The 21,055-nt window shown below is 60.3% G+C and overlaps 1 protein-coding gene and 2 long non-coding RNA genes across 4 annotated transcripts in view; 2 read left to right on the top strand and 1 right to left on the bottom strand.

Annotated features, from left to right (window-relative positions):
• The window catches only part of SEMA6B (semaphorin 6B), a 91,233-nt gene extending 74,397 nt beyond the window's left edge, over positions 1-16,836 (top strand). For both annotated transcript variants that reach the window (XM_050934180.1, XM_050934181.1), the window contains 7 exons: positions 2,648-2,779; positions 3,678-3,827; positions 7,028-7,222; positions 9,786-9,926; positions 11,883-11,960; positions 14,152-14,210; positions 14,479-16,836. In XM_050934180.1, coding sequence (XP_050790137.1) covers positions 2,648-2,779; positions 3,678-3,827; positions 7,028-7,222; positions 9,786-9,926; positions 11,883-11,960; positions 14,152-14,210; positions 14,479-15,479 — 1,756 coding nt within the window. In that variant the 3' untranslated portion in view covers positions 15,480-16,836. The remainder of the gene's footprint in view (positions 1-2,647; positions 2,780-3,677; positions 3,828-7,027; positions 7,223-9,785; positions 9,927-11,882; positions 11,961-14,151; positions 14,211-14,478) is intronic.
• LOC127040280 (uncharacterized) lies at positions 1,431-2,634 on the bottom strand. The gene is made up of 3 exons (XR_007771415.1): positions 2,144-2,634; positions 1,927-1,989; positions 1,431-1,543 (listed from the first exon to the last, which is right to left on the bottom strand). It is a non-coding gene; the product is annotated as an uncharacterized LOC127040280 (long non-coding RNA).
• Positions 16,837-17,715: 879 nt separating the features above from the next.
• Positions 17,716-19,140, top strand: LOC127040277 (uncharacterized). The gene is made up of 2 exons (XR_007771412.1): positions 17,716-18,072; positions 18,370-19,140. It is a non-coding gene; the product is annotated as an uncharacterized LOC127040277 (long non-coding RNA).
• The last annotated feature ends 1,915 nt before the right edge of the window (positions 19,141-21,055 follow it).

The following is a 21,055-nucleotide window of genomic DNA, read 5'->3' as shown; positions in this document are numbered from 1 at the left end:
TTGCCTTGCACGGCCACTGGATCAGGCCCATCATGAGTTGCTCCTGGCGCTAGCCCAGGCAGGCTTGGGCTCAGACTGTCCCTCCCATCCACCAGCCGTGCAATGGGCTTTAGGTGATTTAGGGGGTCACCGTGCATATTTCACACCAGGCCGGGTGGGAGGTTGAAGCTCCTCTCAGGTCCGATCTTGCACCCTTGAATTCCTGACCCAGTTCAAAACTTTCCAACGTGCCGGGGGGGTGCTCGACTCCTGGCTCTGTCCCAGGCTCCGCCCCCACTCCACCCCTTCCCCCAAGGCCCCTCCACCTCTTCCCGCCCCCGCTCCACCCCAACCTTGCCTCTTCCTGCCCAATTCCACCCCCTGCCCCCAGTGCACTCCACCCTCGCTCCTCCCCGCTCCCACCCAGAGCCTCCTGCACGGTGAAACAGCTGATTGCGGAGGGAGGGGGAGGCGTTGATCAGCAGGGCCCGCTGGCTGGCAGGAGGCGCTGGGGGGGCAGGGATGAAGCTGATTGGGAGCTGCCAGTGGATGCTTGACACCCACCATTTTTTCCCCATGGGTGTGCCAGCCCCGGAGCACCCACAGAGTCAGCGCCTCTGGCTACCACCTCTGGATAGAAATCCTATCCACTCCCTAGCCAAGCCCACTGGGAGTCTCCTGCTGCGTGGCACCACGGGAACCCACAGGAACATCAGTTTCACCCACAGGGGATAAATTCCATGGCTGGGATTATGTGCAAACTCACAGGGGCGGCAGGGAGAAAAATCCAGACGTGCCCCCCGCCTTCTCCGAGGAGGCCAGGGCATCTCCCGTCACAGGCCCGGGAACAGCCCTGGCGGCTGTGGGCGATTGGTATTCACTGCCCGTTGAGTCCAGGGCTAGGGGGCGAGGGCTGATTGTGCAGTGGGGGGTCCCAGCTCTTCGGGTCTGGCGGTAACTTTGGTAACAAATCTACCATGGCAAGAGCCACCCAGGGTGGGCAGTGGGCAGCAAATGGGTTTTTCTCTGCCTTTTGGCTGCTCTGAAGGCTTCCCTCCCCTGCTCCTGCTGTCTGAGCCACGCAGTCCAGCCCTCCCTGCCCCACCCGCCCCCGAGCCTTAGCAGTAGCCACCAAGAGGGGCAGGCAGCTTGGCCCCCTCCAGGATTTGGGCACCTCTGGCTTGTCCCTTTCAGTCACTGCTCATCCCACCTCCCTTCCCAGGGCCGGTGACGTCACTGCAGGGCACCTGGATCCAGCTTCCTGGATCACCAGCAGCCACGTCTACCTGGGAAAGCAGCTGCATACACGCAGCCCCCGCCTGTCAGCCCCCTGGGCTCAGATGGGAACACAGCTGTGTGCGTTAGCGCCCTGAGCCATGCCGGCTGCAGAGACCTCCCCAGCTCCTGCCGCCACATTGGTGTAGGTGCCAGCCAGGGATGGGGACAGGATGCTGCTTTGTGTGACTGGGAGCAGCTAAGTAGCTGTGTAGAGAACCCGGCCCAGGCTCCAAACTGGATCCCAGACAGGACCCGGCCCAGGCTCAGACTGGATCTCATACAGAACCTGGCCCAGGCTGGATCCCAAACAGAACCCAGCCCAGGCTCCAGACTGGATCCCAGACAGGACCCAGCCCAGACTGGATCCCGGACAGAACCCAGCCCAGGCTCCAGACTGGATCCCAGACAGGACCGGCCCAGGCTGGATCCCAAGCAGAACCAGGCCCAGACTCCAGACTGGATCCCAGACAGAACCCAGCCCAGGCTCCAAACTGGATCCCAGACAGAACCTGGCCCAGGCTAGATCTCAAACAGAACCTGGCCCAGGCTCCAGACTGGATCCCAGACAGGACCCAGCCCAGGCTCCAGACTGGATCCCAGACAGAACCCGGCCCCACTGGATCCAAGACAGAACCCAGCCCAGGCTCCAGACTGGATCCCAGACAGGACCTGGCCCAGGCTGGATCCCAAACAGAATCTGGCCCAGGCTCCAGATTGGATCCCAGACAGGACCTGGCCCAGGCTGGATCTCACACAGAACCCGGCCCAGACTGGATCCCAGACAGAACCAGACCTAGGCTCCAGACTGGATCCCAGACAGGACCTGGCCCAGGCTGGATTCCAGACAGAACCAGGCCCAGGCTCCAGACTGGATCCCAGATAGAACCCGGCCCAGTTTCCAAACAGGATTCCAAACAAATCTATATCCAGACAAATCCCAACCAGAACTCAACCTAAACTGGCTCCCAAACAGAACCTGGCTCAGATCCCTAATCAGATCTCAAGCAAAACCAGACTCAGAAACCAAACCAAATCTGAACGGAATCAAGCCCAGACACCAAACTAGATCCCAAAGAGATCCCCACCCCAAATGGATCCCAAACAGAGCTGGGCCTAGACACCAAACCAGATCCCACGCAGTACCAGATGCCAAACAGAACCCAACAAAGGATCAGCGCAGAGTCAAAGCAGAATTCAGCCCCGGACCCAGAGAAGAACCGTTGGGACACTAAAAAAAATTCACCCAAGTCCTTAGTGAGCTGCTCAGCCCAGGCCCATAATGTCCTCTGTGACCTTCGCGGGGGGTCCCGGCCGGGCGGGAGGAGGGTAGGAGTGGGTGCTGGGAGGCTGGGCCAGCTACATGGCTCTTATGGCCCCTGTGTCTCTGCAGCATCCCCGGCTCAGCGGTCTGCGCCTTCGACATGGCACAGGTGGCGTCTGTCTTTGAGGGGCGCTTCCGGGAGCAGAAATCCCCCGAGTCCATCTGGACTCCCGTGCCGGAGGAGATGGTGCCGAAGCCGCGGTGAGTGTACGGCACGCGCCCTGGGCAACGACCCGTGGGTATCGCCAGGACCCCGCAGCTTTGGGGGGGCTAGATCAGGAGCACCGCCAGAACAGAGAGAATGGCCAGTTATCAATCCTCCCCCAGCCTGGGCCTGGGTCCCGGGGGTCCTTCCATTCCCCAACCCTGGGCCCTGTGTTCTGGGGGGTCCCTGCCCTGGGTCCTGGGGGTCCTTCCATTCCCCCACCCTGGCCCTGTGTCCTGGGGGGTCCCTCCCCTACCCTGGGTCCTGGGGGTCCTTCCATTCCCCTACTCCGGGCCCTGGGGGTCCTTCCACTCCCCCACCCTGGCCCTGTGTCCTTGGGGGTCCCTCTCCTGTCTTGGGGGTCCTTCCACTCCCCCACCCTGGCCCTGTGTCCTGGGGGGTCCTTCCCCTTCCCCATCCTCTCTCCTGCAGTGTCCTTCCCCCACCCTGGTCCCCATGTCCTGGGGTGTCCATCTTGGGTCCTGAGATGTCACCCCTCCCCACCCAAGTTCTGGCTTACCACCCCATCCCCCACCGGAGGCCCTGTGTCTTAGAGTATCACCCCCTCCCCCATGGCCTCCCCCCCACCGCCCCCACCTCCAGCTCTGACTCCACAAGAGTCACATGTGGCCCATTCGGTCAGGCCAAGGGTTCGGGACCTGCCCCTGCGCAGGGCTTAGGGGGGCGACAGCGGGAACGATCCGTTCGTGATCCGTTGGTCACACCCCTGTTCAGGCGGGGTCACCTCCCTACCCCTGCTTCCTGCTCCCCCGGGGCACTGCTGGCAGCTGCACCCTCCGAGAGGGACACACAGGGGTGGGAGGGGTCGAGGTTGGCGGGCGGGAGATGGGGAGACACGTGCCACTCAGCCCTTGCCTTCCCCTTTGCCCCCAGGCCCGGGTGCTGCGCAGCCCCCGGCATGCGCTATAATTCCTCCAGCTCCTTCCCGGACGAGATCCTCAACTTCGTGAAGACGCATCCCCTGATGGACGAGTCAGTGCCCTCCCTTGGCCACGCCCCGTGGATCATCCGCAGCATGACTCGGTGAGAAACCCACCCACTCAGCCCAGAGCAGAAAGCCAACAAGCATGGCTGGGCTGGTGATTAGGGAGGGCGGATTGAGTGTTAGGTGGGACTGGATTCCCCCTTCGTTCCCCTGTCTCAGCTGCCTGGAGCGGCTGGGTCGGTCCTGGGGCCGGTTGTGTTCAATATCTTCATTAATGATCTGGATGGTGGGATGGGTTGTACCCTCAGCAGGTTCGCAGATGATGCTAAGCTGAGGGGAGAGGTAGATACGCTGGAGGGTAGGGATAGGGTCCAGAGTGACCTAGACAAATTGGAGGATTGGGCCAAAAAAAATCTGATGAGGTTCAACAAGGACAAGTACAGAGTCCTGCCCTTCGGACGGAAGAATCCCAGGCACCGCTACAGGCTGGGGACCGACTGGCTAAGCGGCAGTTCTGCAGAAAAGGACCTGGGGATTGCAGTGGACGAGAAGCTGGATATGAATCAGCAGTGTGTCCTTGTTACCAAGAAGGCTAATGGCATATTGGGCTGCCTTAGTAGGAGCACTGCCAGCAGATCGAAGGAAGTGATTATTCTCCTGTATTCGGCACTGGTGAGGCCACATCTGGAGTATTGCATCCAGTTTTGGGCCCTCCGCTACAGAAGAGATGTGGACAATTGGAGACTGTCCAGCGCAGGGCAACAAAAATGATTAGGGGGCTGGGTCACATGACTTCCAAAAAAGGATGGCGCTCGGCTGTTCTCAGTGGTGGCAGATGACAGAACAAGGAGCAATGGTCTCAAGTTGCAGTGCGGGAGGTCTAGGTTGGATATTAGGAAACACTATTTCACTAGGAGAATGGAGAAGCAATGGAATGGGTTACCTAGGGAGGTGGTGGAATCTCCTTCCTTAGAGGTTTTTAAGGCCTGGCTTGACAAAGCCCTGGCTGGGATGATTTAGTTGGGGATTGGTCCTGCTTTGAGCAGGGGGTTGGACTGGATACCTCCTGAGATCCCTTCCAACCCTGCTAGTCTATGATTCTATGATTTCCCTTAGAGGGAGATAAATGATATGAAGGGTGTGTGCACATGTGTGTGAATGCATGCAATTGAGTGTGTACGGGAACGTGTGTACATGTACACTTCTGTATGTACACATGTGCCTTGTGAGTGGGTGCATGCCTGTGTATGTGTGCACTTGTGAGTGTAGACATATGTGCATACATACGAACTTGTGAATGCGTGTCTACACTTCTGTGTGTGCATGTGCACTTGTGAGTGTATGTCTACAGTTGTGCGTGTACATGTGCATTTAAGTGTGTGTACACACATACAGTTATACTTGTGTGTGTACATGCACACGTTGTGTGTGTGTATGTGTGTACATGTCCACTCATGTACGTGTGTGCAGCCGTGAGTGTGTGGACACGTGGAGTTGTGGACTTGTATGCCCATGGGTGTACACATGCACTTGTGTGTGTATGCATGCTCTTGCAAATGTATGTACCAGTGTGTAAATGTGCATTTGTGATTGTGTGATATTGTGTGTGTGTGTGCGTGTGTGTGTGAGGATTGAGTGCACCAGGAGGGTTGATAAATCTTCTAAACTTTGCTGCCGAGATTGCCTCATTCTAATTAAATCTGCCTTAATTGCTGTTTTATGTGGCATTAATCAAGCGTCACTCCCTGGCTCTCAAGCCAAAAGCTCCCAACCAGAGGCTCTGCGGGTTCGTGCTGGTGGGCAGATGCATCACTCGCTGGGATTCGAGGTGTTGAAAGGGGAAGTGCAGCGGGGTGTGGTGGGGAGCTTGCACCGCACGTCTGGGGGTACATATGCAGGCGGCGGGGGGGATGGGGACGAGTGCACGTGCCGGCGGGTATGCGGTCGCCAGCCAGGCCCCGATGGCGCGCCGACAGGAGGGAGCAGGAGGGGGTGGGGAGCAGAGTTCTTCCCAATCCTCACCCCATGGTACCAGTGCTGTGAAAATGCAAAGCAGCCAGAGCCCGTTGGTGCTGATAATTACAGCTATAATGAGACAACAGAAAACTTATTCTAATTGACCCTTGGGGCGGGGGGGGGGAACAAAGAGCCTCTTGTTTAGCTGCAGCTTTCTGCAGAGGCTGTGATACCCACCGAAATCTCTTCCTCTCCTCTGCCGGGCCTTAGCTCGGCCTCCGGGGTCTGTCTGTCTGGGCCTGGAGCTGCGTGGATGTATGTCGCATAGCAAGGAAGCCGTTGGAGCGGTGCAGGGGTGTCTGTGCCCACACCTGATGTGCAAGTGTGTAAATGTGTGGAAGCAGGGATGTCCCTGTGTGTGGAGAGGGATTGTGTCCAGAATGCATGTAGGATCGGTGCATTTCTGCTCTGAGTGTGTGGTGCATGGGCTTCTGGCATGTGCATGGATACCTGGGGTGTGCGTGTGTGTAGGTGTGGGTGGGCGTGTAGATGTGTGTACACCTTCTTGGATTGTCGTTCCTTCAGGTTCCGTTTGGGATCTGGTTGTGTTCTCATGAGGATCTGGGTTGGGGTCTCATGAGGATCTGGGTTGGGGTCTCATGAGGATCTGGGTGGATTCTGGTTGTGATGTGGGTTGGGTTTGGGTGGGGATGTAGATTTCCCATACGCACTAGCAGGAGGGCAGTAAGTGGTAACTCAGCAGGTCTTTTAAGTCGCAGAACCTCCTGGTCTACCTCCTCCTCACCCTGGCTAAAACGGCTATCTACACAACCAGGGAGAGGAGGTTGGCCAGTGGAGACTCCTGTGACTGTGGGGCTTGTTTCCGATCGTTTGTCCGTTCACGCATCCGGGCAGAGTTCCTCTGGGCAGCGTCCACTGGCTCCCTTGACGCCTTCGAGGAGCAGTGGGCGCTGTCTGGGGTTCTCTGCTCGGTGTCCCCGTCAGGCTCCCTTATTATGACCCTTTGACCGCACTCCTGTCCCTGTTCTTTTATTAGTTGTCCCCTGAAATCAGTTGGGTTGTTGAGGTCCTGTAGATCCTCCCCTCAGGCTGGGGGGGATCCTTTAGCAGTGGGCAGGCTTCTGCCTGCCCAGTTTCCCAGAAACCCAATAGGTACAGCGAGTCCAATCCACGCTAGGTGTGTTAACCCCAGGACACTATCCCATCTCCCCTGCCTTGCTCCCCCACATCTGATGGCATCACCACTTCTCTGGGGCTTCTCCTGGACCTCAGCCGTCATGAACAATAACGAGCGACCCCACTTCCACCCCCTGCTCTGCAGGTATCAGCTCCGTAAAATCGTGGTGGACAGTGCAGCGGGGCCCTGGGGCAACTGCACCGTGGTCTTCCTGGGCTCCAACACCGGCACCGTCCTCAAGTTCCTGATCAAGCCCAACAGCAGTGCCAGCCCCGCAGCCGTCAGCGCCGGGAGCCAGAGCCTGCTCCTGGAGGAGTTCGAGACCTACCACCCCGGCAGGTAGGCACGGACACTGCCTAGGCTCGGCGAGCGCTCTCGGAACAGTGGCACCCAGGGGCTGGGAATGAAGTGACATAGGATGGAGGGGGTTGGGGAACATGCAGTGGGCTTTGGGGACCCAGAGGTGCCAATCAGAGAGCGGGAAATCCCATGGGAATGGGCATGGGGTAGGCACCTGGACAGATGGATCCGAGTCCCTGTGATGCTAAGGTGAGTCACTATGGCATTCTCACAGCAGCAGGGAGTCTTGTCTGTGCCCACCTGGGGAAACTCTCCCCAACTACCTGGTGTTACACTCCCCAGCTCCTACTCGTGTGCACTTGAGCGCCCGGTCCCTTGCGTCTGGGCACCCGCAGCACACCCCAGGGTCCTGGTTTCATCTTGGTTCTGCCCTCTCCCCAGCGCAAGGCGTGTAGACGTGTCTGTAGCAATCCCAAAGTGAAGTGTATTGCACAGAGCTTGTGACATAGGCTCAAATAGCAGCAAGTACAAGGATTTGGAAATGTAAGAAAAACCAAAAATCCCAGTCTACAATCTATGCTTAGTAACAAGCAGCTTTCCTGTCTAGCAGGGTATTTCTCACCCAAACAGTCAGTCCGTGCAGCACTTGTCCAGCCCAGAAATGGATAAAATCTTGTGCCCATGGGCGGCGAGTTTTATACACTCGTGGTGCCTGGGCTCCAGCAATATTCAGGGCCCGAGGGCTTGGCTCCACCAATGTTTGGGGCTGGGTCTCTCCCCCGGCCCCACCTGCCTCCTCCAGTGTCCCCCGGCCCCACTTGCTGCCCCTGCTCACCTCCCCTGGGCCCTGGAGCCTGCAGCTCACGCTGACTCTGCTCTGCCAGCTCCCGGCATCAACTGCTGTCTGCTGCTGCAGGGTCCTCATGCCCCCCATCCACTATTGGCAGGGTAGGCTGCCCTTACCCTGCCCTTCCACCCTAGCCCTGAGCCTCTCCAACACCCCAAACTCCTCAACCCCAGCCCCAGCCAGAACCCTCATTCCCCCGCACCCTAATCCTCTGCCCCAGCCCTGAGCCCGCTCCTGCATCATGAACCCCTCATCCCCAGCCCCACAGCCCTCACCCCACACCCCAACCCTCTGCCCTAGCCCTGAGCCCCCTCCCACACCCCAAACCCCTCATCCTCAGCCCCACAGCCCTCGCCCCTGCACCCCTCCTGCCCCCAAACTCCCTCCCAGAGCATGCACATACTCCCCCTTCCCACACACCCCCTCCTGCCCCCAAACTCCCTCCCAGAGCCTGCACCCCCTCCCACCCCCATACTCCCTCCCAGAGCCTGTACCCCTCACCTCCTCCTATGCCCCCACCCCCAGCCCAGAGCCTACACCCAAACTCCCTCCTGGAGCCTGTACCCCTCAGCTTCTCCTGCACCCCCACCCCCTGCCCCAGCCCAGAGCCTGCACCCAGCACCCAAACTCCCTCCCAGAGCCTACACCCCAGGCCCCCTCCCCCACCCAAACTCCATTCCAGAGCCTGCACCCCAATCCCCAGCCCAGGGCCTGCACCCCAGACCTCCTCCCCCCACCCAAACTCCCTCTCAGAGCCTTAGGCAGGTGTGGGACAGAGTTTGAGGGGGTGGGTTCTGGGCACCACCACAATTTCCACAAACCTGCTACCCATCCTTGTGCCTTCTCTTCTCCTGCAGTTACAGACTCTTGTCTCTTGCCCCGGGGGGTCCCCGAGTCCGAGACTTTTCTTGGGGTACTTGAGTCCTTGTAAATCCTCAGGCCTGCAGCTGAGACACAAAACTCAGGGCAGCTGATTCAGTCAGACAAGCTTCACTTCAAAGCTAATCTCCTCCCTGTTACATCTCTCTCCCACGACATCCTCTCCCAACATCTCACCCTGACCACGACGGGCGGCAAGTTCTTAGCTTACGGCAGAGACCGCGCACGCCTGTGGTGAACGAGTGAGCTGAAGGTGCGACGCTGGTACTAGATCTGCCTGGGCAGGTCTCTGTCACGGTCTCACACGTCATTCTCAGGCCCTGGTGCAGAAGCTGGATTCCGAGGGGGTCCGATTCCTAGTGGCTCCCACATGCACTCCGAGTTCACCTAGGGTGACCAGACAGCAAGTGTGAAAAATAGGGACAGGAGGTGGCGGGTAATCGGAGCCTGTATAAGACAGAGCCCCAGAAATTGGGACTGTCCCTATAAAATCGGGACATCTGGTCACCCTACGTTCACGTTTCGTGCCCCTTCCCCTCCATGTCCACCCAGTGCAGGGTGCGATTGGTCCTCGGGTCTCAAGCCTCCCTGACAGCGACGCAGAGTGAATCCCGGCCCCCATCTCCTGCAGCACAAAAGGACCTCGGTTTCCTTGCCTGACTTGGCACTTTCTCAGGTGCGGGGAGGAGCCTGGGGTTTTGGTTCTGTTCTCTGTCCGTTGGGAAGGATGCCAAAGGTCCCTCCGCCCCGTGCCCTCCTGGGGACCTGTCCCAGTCGCACGCTGGCCACCCCCCACAGTGGCAGCCCAGGGCCAGGGCTGGCGGGCTCTTCTCCGGGACGTGGGGTGACTGAGATTTCCCCCGGGTCTGTCCGCAGGTGTGGCCGAGACAACGAGGACGAAAGGAAGCTCTTGGGCATGGAGCTGGACAAAGCTACGGGGTCCTTACTGCTGGCCTTCCCCCCGTGCGTGGTGAGGGTGCCCACTGCCCGATGCCAGCAGCACTCGGGCTGCATGAAGTGAGTTTCTCGTTCTCGGCTCTTGTCACCACAGTTCAGTGGCATGGGGTTGTGAGCGGGCGGGGTTAGGGGTTGTGAGTGGGTGGGGTTTGGGGCTGTGGGTGGGGTCTGGGGTTGTGAGTGGGTGGGGTTAGGGGTTGTGAGCGGGTGGGATTTGGGGTTGTGAGCGGGCGGGGTTAGGGGTTGTGGGTGTGTGGGGTTTGGGGCTGTGGGTGGGGTCTGGGGTTGTGAGTGGGCGGGGTTTGGGGTTGTGAGTGGGCGGGGTTTGGGTTGTGGGTGGGCGGGGTTTCTGTCAAGTACACCTCCCCCACAACAGCAAACTTCTCCCTGGTTTTGCATTGAAAGCCCTGAGAAGGTGGCGACATCACTTGTTCGGGGGTTCAGTCTGGCTATACCCTTCTCTTTGGGGTGGGGGCATGAACATAACAGCGGGGGCAGGAGGGGTTCAAACCCACCCTCCCGCAACGTGGAATCACCCTGGCTCTGCCCCAGAGCCTTTTCCCCAGCTCTGGTCCCTGCTGTCCCAGGACTGTGGTTCGGGGGGGAGTAGGAGCCAAGCTGCCCCCCAAGAAATGCCACCCATCACACGTGGTGGGGCCCGAGGGCCAGTGCCCGCGTCCTCGCCCACCACATTCCCCTGCCTCATTATCAGAGCCCGAGATGCAATTATTCAGAACGTCTCGGCTTAATACCTGCCCCCTTAGGGAAGCTCCTGGCAAGTAAAAGCTCTGGCTGCCGGGAAGGGGCTGAGCCCAGGGCAGTGTGGGATTTTTCCAGGACAACCACCACTGAAGGATCAACCAGATGTGTGGGGGGAGGATTTCTCCCGCCCTCCAGCTGCAGCCTTTGTCCATCAGCTCCCGGGCTCTGCTGCATGGGGTAGGCAAGAGGGGGCCTCCGTGGTATTCTGGGCTCCTTCCCTGCTATCAGCTCCAGCTCGGTCGATGGCCAGCTGCCCACCTGAGCAGACGTGGCCTCCATCCCCTGAAGCTGACAGTCGACCAAGAGCTGAATGAAGCAGGGGACTCCATGTTAAAAATAGCGTGTGGTCCTTAAAGACGGGACCCTAAAGCAGATGCACTAGGGCTTTGGATCAGGGGCAGCTCCAGGCCCCAGCACGTCAAGCACGTGCTTGGGGTGGCAGGCCATGGGGTGCGCTCTTTCGGCTCCGTGGGGGCGGCAGGCAGGCTGCCTTCGGTGGCTTGCCTGTGGAGGGTCCGCTGGTCCCGCGGCTTCTGGACCTCCCACAGGCACGGCTGCGGGAGGTCCACCGAAGCCGCAGGACCAGCGGACCTCCCGCAGGCAAGCCACCGAACGCAGCCTGCCTGCCGTGCTTGGGGCGGCGAAATGCCTAGAGCCTCCTCTACCCTGGATTGAGGTAACACGGGCATTAATGCTGCCGCCTTCTACCTTGGGAGGCCTGGGCTGTGTAATGGAGCTTTTCGGAGGTAATTCTTTGTATGCGGCTGCATCTGGAGCCCTCACCAGAGATCAGGGCCCCGCTGTGCCAGGCGCTGCACGCAGAGCGAGAGACAGTCCCTGCTCGTACGGGCTCACGGACAACACAACCGGTGGGAAGGGAAACAGAGGAAGTGACTTGCCCCACGTCCCCCAATAGCAGAGCTGGGACGAGAACCCAGGTGTCCTGAGATCCTGGCCAGCCCACGCTGCCTGTATACATGCCAGCCCGGATTCCTTCGTTATTAATAGTCAGCGCCCTGGATGCAGCCTTCTCACGAGTCACACCCAGGTTTACAAAGAGCCTGTGAACCAGTATCTTTGCCATGTGACCTCGCTGCCTCCAAGGGGCCTACACCAGGGATAGATTTGGCCCAGTAGGTGTGAAATCCCCCGTCCTATGAACTGTCCCACCTCGACTGCGGACCAGGCACCCACGATCCACCATGCCAGGACGCGGACTTCTCTAACCAGCCCCTCTTTCCTGCCGGGTTTCAGGAACTGCCTCGGGAGCCGGGACCCCTACTGCGGCTGGACCCCCGAGGGCTCCTGCATCTTCCTGGAAACCAGCACCAGGTAATGCTGGCCAGCGAGGACCCCTCCAGGGCTGGGGATGGGGAGCCACCTTGGTGAGAGTTGGCTGCTGCAGGTGATGCTGGGTGAACAGCCTTAGAGCCCGGGGAACTGTGTGGAGCTGGGGCAGCCCAGGCTGTGGGATGAGCCTCCACCTCTCTGTCCTGATACTCTGCCTCCACCCTGATCTGGAGGGGCCACCTCCCTGCGTCTTCAGCCTCTCTGCTGAGCCAGCCAGCCTGGGGCACCGCTGATTGCACAGGTGGGGTTTATGCTGCGACCCTACTAACAGCTGGGCTGAGAACCAGCAAACTCATCTCAAACCCAAGCCCCCTCAGATGGTAACGGCGTGTGGTCCCCACCAGGCAGGGCAGGAATTCGGTGCCCAGGTAAGAGGTTTTGCCCGGAATTCTGCTGCTGAAAGGATCCTGGGGTCTTCTTTCTCATGCAGCATCTCAGCCCTTTCCCCATGTCCCTGCCCCTTGCTAGGCATCTGGGGATAAAGGAGAGATGCTCAGAGGCCAGCAACCCCTTGGGGTGTACTGGGGAGTAGCTCCATCCTGGGGTGCTCCACGGACATAGGGCTGGACCAAGCCCCAGATTACGGAGAGGGGAGGGATTTGCCAGTGGGGCGTATTTGTTATGCTTATAAGAAGCACACGGGATCTTTTTCAGGGGAAAAGGCAATACGCCGTGTTCATTGAAGATACAACAATTAGCATATGTGTACACACACACACACACACACACACACACACACACACACACACACACACACACACACACACACACACACGCGCGCGCCAGTTCATTCATGACATGCTGCTCCGGGGAAATCTTGGCAGGACGAACCCAAAGTTTCATGGCAAGGCGCCCTGTTTAGATCGTGATTTTCCTTCATTGGGACCAACGAGTTTTGCACCTTCCTGCTGTCCTCAATTCTTGTTTAACGAGCGCTTGTTTTCTTAAATTGTCCTTCTCGTTCTTTAGCACAGCCACTGATAGGTGCCTGTCTCATCTTTAGAGTCGTCAATCTGCCCTCCTCTGACATTTCAATAGGGCGTGTTGCAGCATCTTGGCACCCTTGCGTCTGTCTCTGGTTCCTCCCCAGATGGTCTGGTTCACCGATGGCCTTCACACTTCTCTTTTAACACACACTTTTTATTCACACGCAAAACAATTAATTTACGCAGAACATTTGGAACAGAAACATCAGGTTGCAACGCAAAAGAAACCAAGCATGGCGTTCTTTGACTTATTTTACAGCCTAAACCTACAACAAATGGATGACCCTCAAAGGTCTGTCACTGCCCTGAAATCAGCACAGACACAAATTCTGTGGCCCATTAGGCCATTCCGTTCTGCGATTGAAAAAGGCTGGCTGGCAGGCTATGATCAAATCATACACCCCTACATTGAATACATGCCTTCATTCTAAATTATGTAAAATACGAACATAAAATCCTACTGCTACATACAGAGACCCGGAGCACTGCTGGGGGACCATCCACTGAGCATCTCTCATCCTCTGGGAGCACTGAGCTCTTTGCTTCCATCCAACCTTCTGCTGCTGCATTCCCGGCCCAGCCCGAGCTGAGCACCCCCCCACCCCGGGGCATGTCATTTCCATTTGGCATCACTGGGGCAGGTGGTGGTGGGGGGGGGGGTGGAGGATGGAATTCCCTCCTCTGCAGGAATCGGGCCAGGGCACTGGGACTGTCTCCTATCCCGGGATCTGTAATGACCAGACTCGGTTCCACGTGTCAGCTGCCACGGGGCCCCCCAGCAGCCCAGCCCAGGGCCCCTAACACCACCAACTGCAGGGGCCCCTGCGGCACAGCGCCCCCTAGCACTACACTGGGGTCTGCCCTGATTGCAGGGGTGAAGTCAGCCCCCCTCCCATTCCCAGCCCCCAACACTGTGCCCTGCATTGGCTCAGATGGGAGAGTGCCTGTCCCTTAGTGCTCTGGGTTTACTGTCTCCCACCCGGGTGCTGACCCAGCTGGGCTCTGTTTGGTTCCCGGCACAGGAAGCACAGAGCCAGCAATGAGCTGACAGCTGGCCTCTCTGAGCTGGCATCCCCCCGCCCACCCTCCTCCAGGCAGCAGCCATGCTCAAGTCCTAGGTAGCACCACAGGCTTGGCCCGTTTCCTCCCTCTGACTGATCTCTTCTTTCCTTGTGGCCATCCCGCAGGGCTGTGTTCGAACAGGACATCGCCGGAGGCAGCACCTCGCACCTCGGGGAGTGTGAGGGTAAGAGCTCCCATGCTCGCTGGCGGCTGGGGGAGGGGGACGACTCACGGGGTAGGACAAGCAGCTGGTCTGGGCAGGGCACTGCTGTGGGGAAGCTCACGCTGCCAGATCCCAGCTGGCACTGTGGTCCTGGTCTGAGCCGTGCTCTGCCCTTCGGACTCTCTGATTGCCGGGCACACGGGGTGAACGCACGGTGCCAACATGCCAGACAGCCTGGCTGTGGCTGTGCCCGCTCCCCGTGCGCTCACCCGCTCCTCCTTTCCCCCAGGGCTGGTGACGGAGAGCTTCGTGGAGGAGCCAGACGGGCTGGTCTCCGTGAATCTGCTGGTGATCTCCTCCGTGGCTGCCTTCGTCATCGGGGCGGTGATCTCCGGCTTCAGCGTGTGCTGGTTCATCGGGCACCGGGACCGCAAGGAGCTGGCGCGCCGCAAGGACAAAGAGAACATCCTGGCACACAGCGAGTCGGTGGTGAGCGTCAGCCGGCTGGGCGAGCGCCGCGCCCGTGGGGGCCAGCCCGAGAACCTCCTGGCCCCGCTGATGCAGAACGGCTGGCCCAAGGGGCTCATCAAGGTGAGCCAGCACGACCTGGACTCGGGGGTGCTGCCCACCCCCGAGCAGACCCCCCTCCAGCAGAAGCGCTGCCCCAGCAACCTCAAGAACTGCAGCTGGGAGCAGAGCCACAATCTCATCAACGCCTCCATCCGCGAGCCGCCCTGCGCGGGCTCCTCCGTCATCCTGCTGCACTCCAGCCACGCCCAGATGCCCCACCACCTCCGGGCCGGGCGCGTCATCCCCATCTGCCACTCCATGCTCATGGACCAAGAGCTGGAGGACGAGGCGAGCGACTCCTCCGTGGACATGCACTACCTGCCGGTGAGCGGGGCGCGGGAGCGGGGCGAGGGGCCGAGGGGCCAGCAGCAGCCGCCCCCTTCCCACCGGCCCGGCTTGGGCAGGAGCTCCTGCGGCGAGTTCCCCGTCACGCCGCACGACAGCCCGGACCGGCGCCGGGTGGTGTCGGCGCCAAGCGGGGAGGCCGGGGACAGCAGCCACTGGAACCCTGACAAGCTGAATTTCAACAGCAACAACGCCGCCAGGCAGGCAGCCGCCCACCTCAAGAGGAACCACACGTTCAACAGCGCGGAGAACCCGGGGGTGTACAGCCGGCATGCCGGGCCCCCGCAGGCCCCCACGCTGGGCAGCCAGCACACCCTCACGGACCTCAGCCAGCTCCTCAAGTACGGCATCGAGCGGACTCCCTCGGTCAAATAGGAGCCGGCCGGGGAGGGGGTGTGGTTTGGTTTTATAGCCTCCTCTTTGGGGCGGGGTTTCAGCAGAGGGGGCGGAGCCTAGGGAGCCTCACTCCCGTCCAGGGAGACACGCCCCAGACCCAGGTGTCTCCAGCGAATGACTGTAGGGGGCGCCGGAGAGGAGCCGGTTGTGGGCGGGAGGGGGGAGTGTCTCTGCGTTTCGTCTGGCAGCTGGTGCTTCCGCACTGGACTCTTCTCCATGAACCTGCCCCACTCGCGCCTTCTTTTTGGTGGGACCTAGGCAGGATTGGGGCCCCTCCAAGCAGGATTTCGTCATCACCATAGATATAACAAAGCAGCGCGAGGGGGTGGAGGGCAGCTGGCTGGACAAGGCCCCGGTGAACCTGGGCCCCCCACCCCGCCCGGCTTGTCGCCTCCTCGTTTTTGTACTGTAAATGGTGGGGGTGTTGAGGTCTTCTTGCTCCTTGACACCCCCGGTGCAGAGCAGCCTCCCTAGGATCTCAGAGTTCTCTTTCCTTTGGGAGGGGCCAAAGCCACAGCTCTCCTCTGTTCCCCCCACCTGACACAGCCAGTGCCCAAAATCTCCTTCTGCCTCTTGCTGGGAGGGCACAGGGCCTGGGTACCCCTGGCAAGGGTTGGGCCCGTTCCTCCACTTGCGGTGGGCAGCACCCCTTCTGCCCTGCTCTGTTGGGGCAAGACCCCCTCTGTCTATCCCAGGACAGGGCTTCGGGCCGCGACCTCCAGGGAATCCAGCCGGTTGGCTCCCCGCCAGCTTGGCTAGCACTAGGATTTGACGTGGTGGCAGTGGCCGCTCCACTGGTGGACCAGCAAAGAGGGGGGAGGACCACTGGGGTGTTTTTTTCCTGCCTGGCTGGGGCCGATCTGTCCCGGCTCCCCAATGGCCCGTCCGGTTGCCTCTCTGCAGACAGACCAGCACTTTACCCGTCACCCCTGCCGGGCAGATGCCAACGGATGGCATTGGGCTGACACTGCAGCAAGGGTGCCGCTACGCTCCCCAAAACCACCCATCCTCCTTCCCTTCGGCATTTCCTGATACTGCCCCCCCCCCCCACCGGCCCCTCCGCAACCCTAAGGAGGCGCCTCTGAACTGGCTGGTGAAACGGTTCCCAGCTGCCTCCCCACAGCCGCGCGGTGCCGCTGCCGGCTCCATTGCCCCCGTGCCTTGATGCAGTCGGTCACATGGCACCCGATTCCAGCAGGAGCTGACTGCGGAGGGGGGAGCAAAGGATTGGCACAACCATAGCCTTGGGGACTGTGGATTCTCCCGGGGAGACAGGAAGCAAAGGTGTCTGTCTCTGGAACAATAGGAAGCACAATCTTTTTGTCCTTGTTTTAAACCTGTTTGGGGGCTGATTTTTTACCGCCCGTGAGGCGGGAAGGGGCTCCGGGTGTGCAGCTTGCTCTGGGGAGGTGCGGATTCCTTGGGGGCTTCCAGGATCGGATCTTGGCCTGTTTGTATTTTTATTTTATTGGGGGGCGGGGCGGCCTTTCTTTTTCTTTCCTTTCCTCTGTCATGAATTGCACAATCCCTCCAACGCGGAGGCGTCTCTCGGGCCAGGGGTCAGGAGCGTTTCCGGCTGTGGCAGGGCAGTGGGTGGGGTGTTGCCAGCAGATCTCCGCCCAGGGTCCCCCACCTCTACCCACCCGCAGCCAGGCGGGGAAGGGGCTCTCTGGGAAGTCTGGCTCCTGCCCCCCTCTCACTAAAGCACAGATTGGAGCCTAGCTGCTGGCACCGATCCCGGGCACAGGGAGCGCGCGATAACACGGGCACGCGTTGGCGTGTCTGTGTGCGCGTCTGGCGCTGCTCCCTGCGGGCACCCAGCCAGCCTTTCCGGGCCTGAGCTGCAATTTGCCGGGGTGCCTCCAGCTCTCATCTTCCCCGAGGTGTTGGGGCTGGCTCTCGTCTACACTTGCTCCTGGTGGCGGCTAAGCCAGTGGAGCAGCTCCCTGGGTGGTGGGGACCAGTGAAGATTGCAAGGGATGGGGCTGGTTCAGACGGTCACCCCAATGCTCAGCTGCTTCTCCCAGTCTTGCTGAGGGTGCAAAGTCACCAGTGGGGTGCAGGGATTCACTTGCTCCCCAGGTACCCTGGACTCCACTCAGACCACAGAGCTGACAGGGACGGCTTCCCCTGCGGCATTTCGGCACGTCCCACCACAAGCACAAAAGCCACTGGAACGAGGTCCCCAACCCCCTTGGGGCCACAGGGTCTGGCTGAGGGTGGGAGCGCCTCGGTGCTGGATGGACAGTGGAGGCAGGCAGCAGGATGTGCTTGCTGGGCTGGGAGAGGTAATCTGGAAGCAGCTGTCCCCCTTCCTCGAGCTAGCCTGCAGCCTGCCCCCAGCACAGCTCTCGCCTGGCACCAGCTTGGCGCTGGAGCTCCAGGTGAATGGGGGGTGCTGAGGGCTGGGTGAATCCAACCACTTCCGTTAGGGGCCTGAATGGGAGCTGAGCTCTTGTGACAATCAGGCCAACAAGGCCTGCACCCCCATGGGTGTGGCCTACACCACGCCCAGGCCGCGGCCCCGTGGGTGCGACGTACACCACACCCAGGCTGCCGGCCCCACGGTGCAGTGTATACCATGTCCAGGCTGCGCTCCCGTGGGGGTGGCGTACACCACACCCAGGCTGCCGGCCCCATGGTGCATCGTACACCACGCCCAGGCCACAGCCCCATGGGTGTGACGTACACCACGCCCAGGCTGCCGGCCCCACGGTGCAGTGTATACCACGCCCAGGCTGCGGTCCCGTGGGGGTGGCGTACACCACACCCAGGCTGCCGGCCGCATGGTGCATCGTACACCACGCCCAGGCCACAGCCCCATGGGTGTGATGTACACCACGCCCAGGCTGCCGGCCCCATGGTGCAGCGTATACCACGCCCAGGCCGCGGTCCCATGGGGGTGGCGTATACCACGCCCAGGCCGCGGTCCCGTGGGTGCAGCGTACACCACGCCCAGGCCGCAGCTCCGTGGGTGAAGTATATACCACGCCCAGGCTATGGCCCTGTGGGTGAAGCATATACCACGCACAGGCTGCGGCCCCGTGGGTGAAGCATATACCATGCCCAGGCTGCTGGCCCGGTTAGCCTGCACTTGGACGGATCCTGCCCACGCGCTGCCCAGGCCAGCTTAAAATGGCAGCCAAAGCTCTGGGAAGATGGTGACTGCTCAGCAGGGCTCCTGCCCTGTCCGCTGCGGAGCCTGGGCCCCGCCAGCCAGGCCCCTGCTTTCCCAAGGGTGGCTGGGGGGCCAGGTCCCCGCCTTGGGGAGTTTGACAAGGGAGCAGAGCCAGGCCTGGGGGAAGAGGGGAGGGGACCGTGGTGACGTGGAGGGGGACAGGACAGCTGTGATGGGCTCCGTGGGAAGGGGTGAGCGTCTCTAACTGCCCCCGGGGGGAGCCGGGCCTGCAGGTCGCCCGCTCCCCACCACTGTAAATACGGTGTGCGAGGCATGCAGCCCTCAAGGAGCCGACCCACTGCAAAGCGAGTGGGCCAGTACGATGCAAGTTCTCTTGTGACCTGTGCCCCCCTGTGACCTTCCTCCTCTTAACCTGTGCAGGCCATGCATGCTACAGCAGTAACCTTCTCTGTATAACTCTGGAGTTCCCCCTGCCAATAAAGTTCTGTTTACAAGACTGGACACCCCCCGCCCCTCCCAGCATTGCTGTCTTTTCTCGCTTTCGTTTGCCCCAGGGCGTCCCCAAGGGTGGGAGGATGGGAATCCACAAAGAACCAGGCTGTGGCATATCCAGCTCTGGGACTTACCCGGTGAGAAATGCCCCTGGCACCCAGCCTGTGCCAGTCCCTGGCACCAGTGCCAGCTTGACTGCCATGGCCAGTGGGCTGAGATCTGCTGTGACTTAAAGGCAGTTTGCAGCGCAGTAGCTGAGAGCAGCAATTGAAGGACTGAACGAAGGGCCGGGGGAAGATTCACCCCACCGCCCCATGGTGCCCCATCCAGATGGCAGATCCCACCCACAGAGCAAGGGCCAGCTTTCCCCTACCACCTTCACTAGGGCCAGCGTGTCTCCCTCGCTTCCGCTTCTCAATGGGCAGCCAGTCATGCTGGTGGACAGGCTCCCAACCAGCTGGACTCAGGGCAGCTGGCTCAGTCCCTGTGAGCCCCAGAGCGACGCCAGTATTGGATGGCTGGTTGCTTGCTGTTAGCCCAGAGGGGGTGCAAGCCAGCAACCTGAAGTGCCACACCCAGCCCTGCGCACTTAACCCTGGCTCCAGATAGGTTCACCAGCAAACAGCCCAGGGGAAGGATATGGCTTTCAGGCCTGCCTCTGCCACATACCAGCTGTGGGTCCTTGGTCAAGTCACTTCTGCCCAGAACTCCAAAGGAAGTTACGCAGCGAAAGTCCTTTGGGAATCTGGGCCATCCCGGCCCTGAGCCTGTGAAAGAGGGATAGAGACTCTCGCAAGGGCTTGGCGCTGGCTGGCTGGCTAGTGTTTGGGTCGGAGCTGAGTGACAGGAATGACCATAATCATCTCCCCTAGGGGCAGAATGGCCTGGATCACACCAGCGGAGCCAGCTTGAAAACAAAGGCCTAGCTCCTGCAACCCTCGCTCGCTGCAATGTTCCCAGCCCCATGGAGTTCCCCAGGCTCTGTGTGGGTCTGCTCACCAGCCTCCTGAGGGGTGCTCAGTCTCCAGACATAAAGACTCCTGCTTTACTGAGCTCAGTGGGAGCCGGGTGCCTAACGCCCTCAGGCTGCCTGGACGAGCCCAGCCCAGCTCATGGTGCTGTGTGACTAGAGACCCCGTGTGCTCCCACCTGGTGCCGTGGGTAAGCGCGGCAGGAGACAAGTGCAGCAGGTAAAGCCAAAGGCTAAGGAACCAAGGCTGCAAGCACCAAAGTCTGCCAACTACTGTCAGTGTGGTTAGGCCCAGAGGGACCATGACGAGCGTCCCACCTGATCCCCTGCACAGCAGGGCCGCCCGGGGGGGGGGGGGGGCAAGTGGGGCAATTTGCCCCGGGTTCCACAGGGGCCCCCACGAGAATATAGTATTCTATAGTATTGCAACTTTTTTTTATGGAAGGAGGCCCCGAAATTGCTTTGCCCCAGGCCCCCTGAATCCTCTGGGCGGCCCTGCTGCATAGCACAGGCCAGAGCCCCTTCCTTGGTGAGCCCTGCGTTCAGCCCAGAGCTACCACGTTTGGCAGGTTGGTTAGAATGCTGTTTTGGTGACACCCGGGTGGTTTTGGCAATGCCAGCAGCTCAGGTAAGCCAGCCTTTTCAAAGAGTCTGCCAATGCAAAGGCTCCAGTAGAGGAGAGGGCTAGTGTGGAGTTAGGGGCTGCTATTTTTCAGGCAAGCCCTGCACACAAATGACAGGACAGCCCGTTTTTATAGGGCCTGGCTGCGGCTTGATTATTTCGCCCTTCCAGGTGAAACCTTTAATATGAAAAAGAGCTGGCCCATGTTATAAGCACAGTGATGCACTCTGGCTGGGCAGTCACTTACACAGTGCCTCTAGGAGGTAGTGAGGTCTAGTGGAGAGAGCACCGGGCTGGGAGCCGTGTCACCTGTGCCTGACCCTGCCATTGAC

This window comes from Gopherus flavomarginatus, chromosome 24 (assembly GCF_025201925.1).
Source record: "Gopherus flavomarginatus isolate rGopFla2 chromosome 24, rGopFla2.mat.asm, whole genome shotgun sequence".
Lineage (NCBI taxonomy): Eukaryota > Metazoa > Chordata > Testudines > Testudinidae > Gopherus > Gopherus flavomarginatus.
Note: the sequence above shows the minus strand (reverse complement) of the source record. Positions and strands in the feature narration are given on the sequence as shown.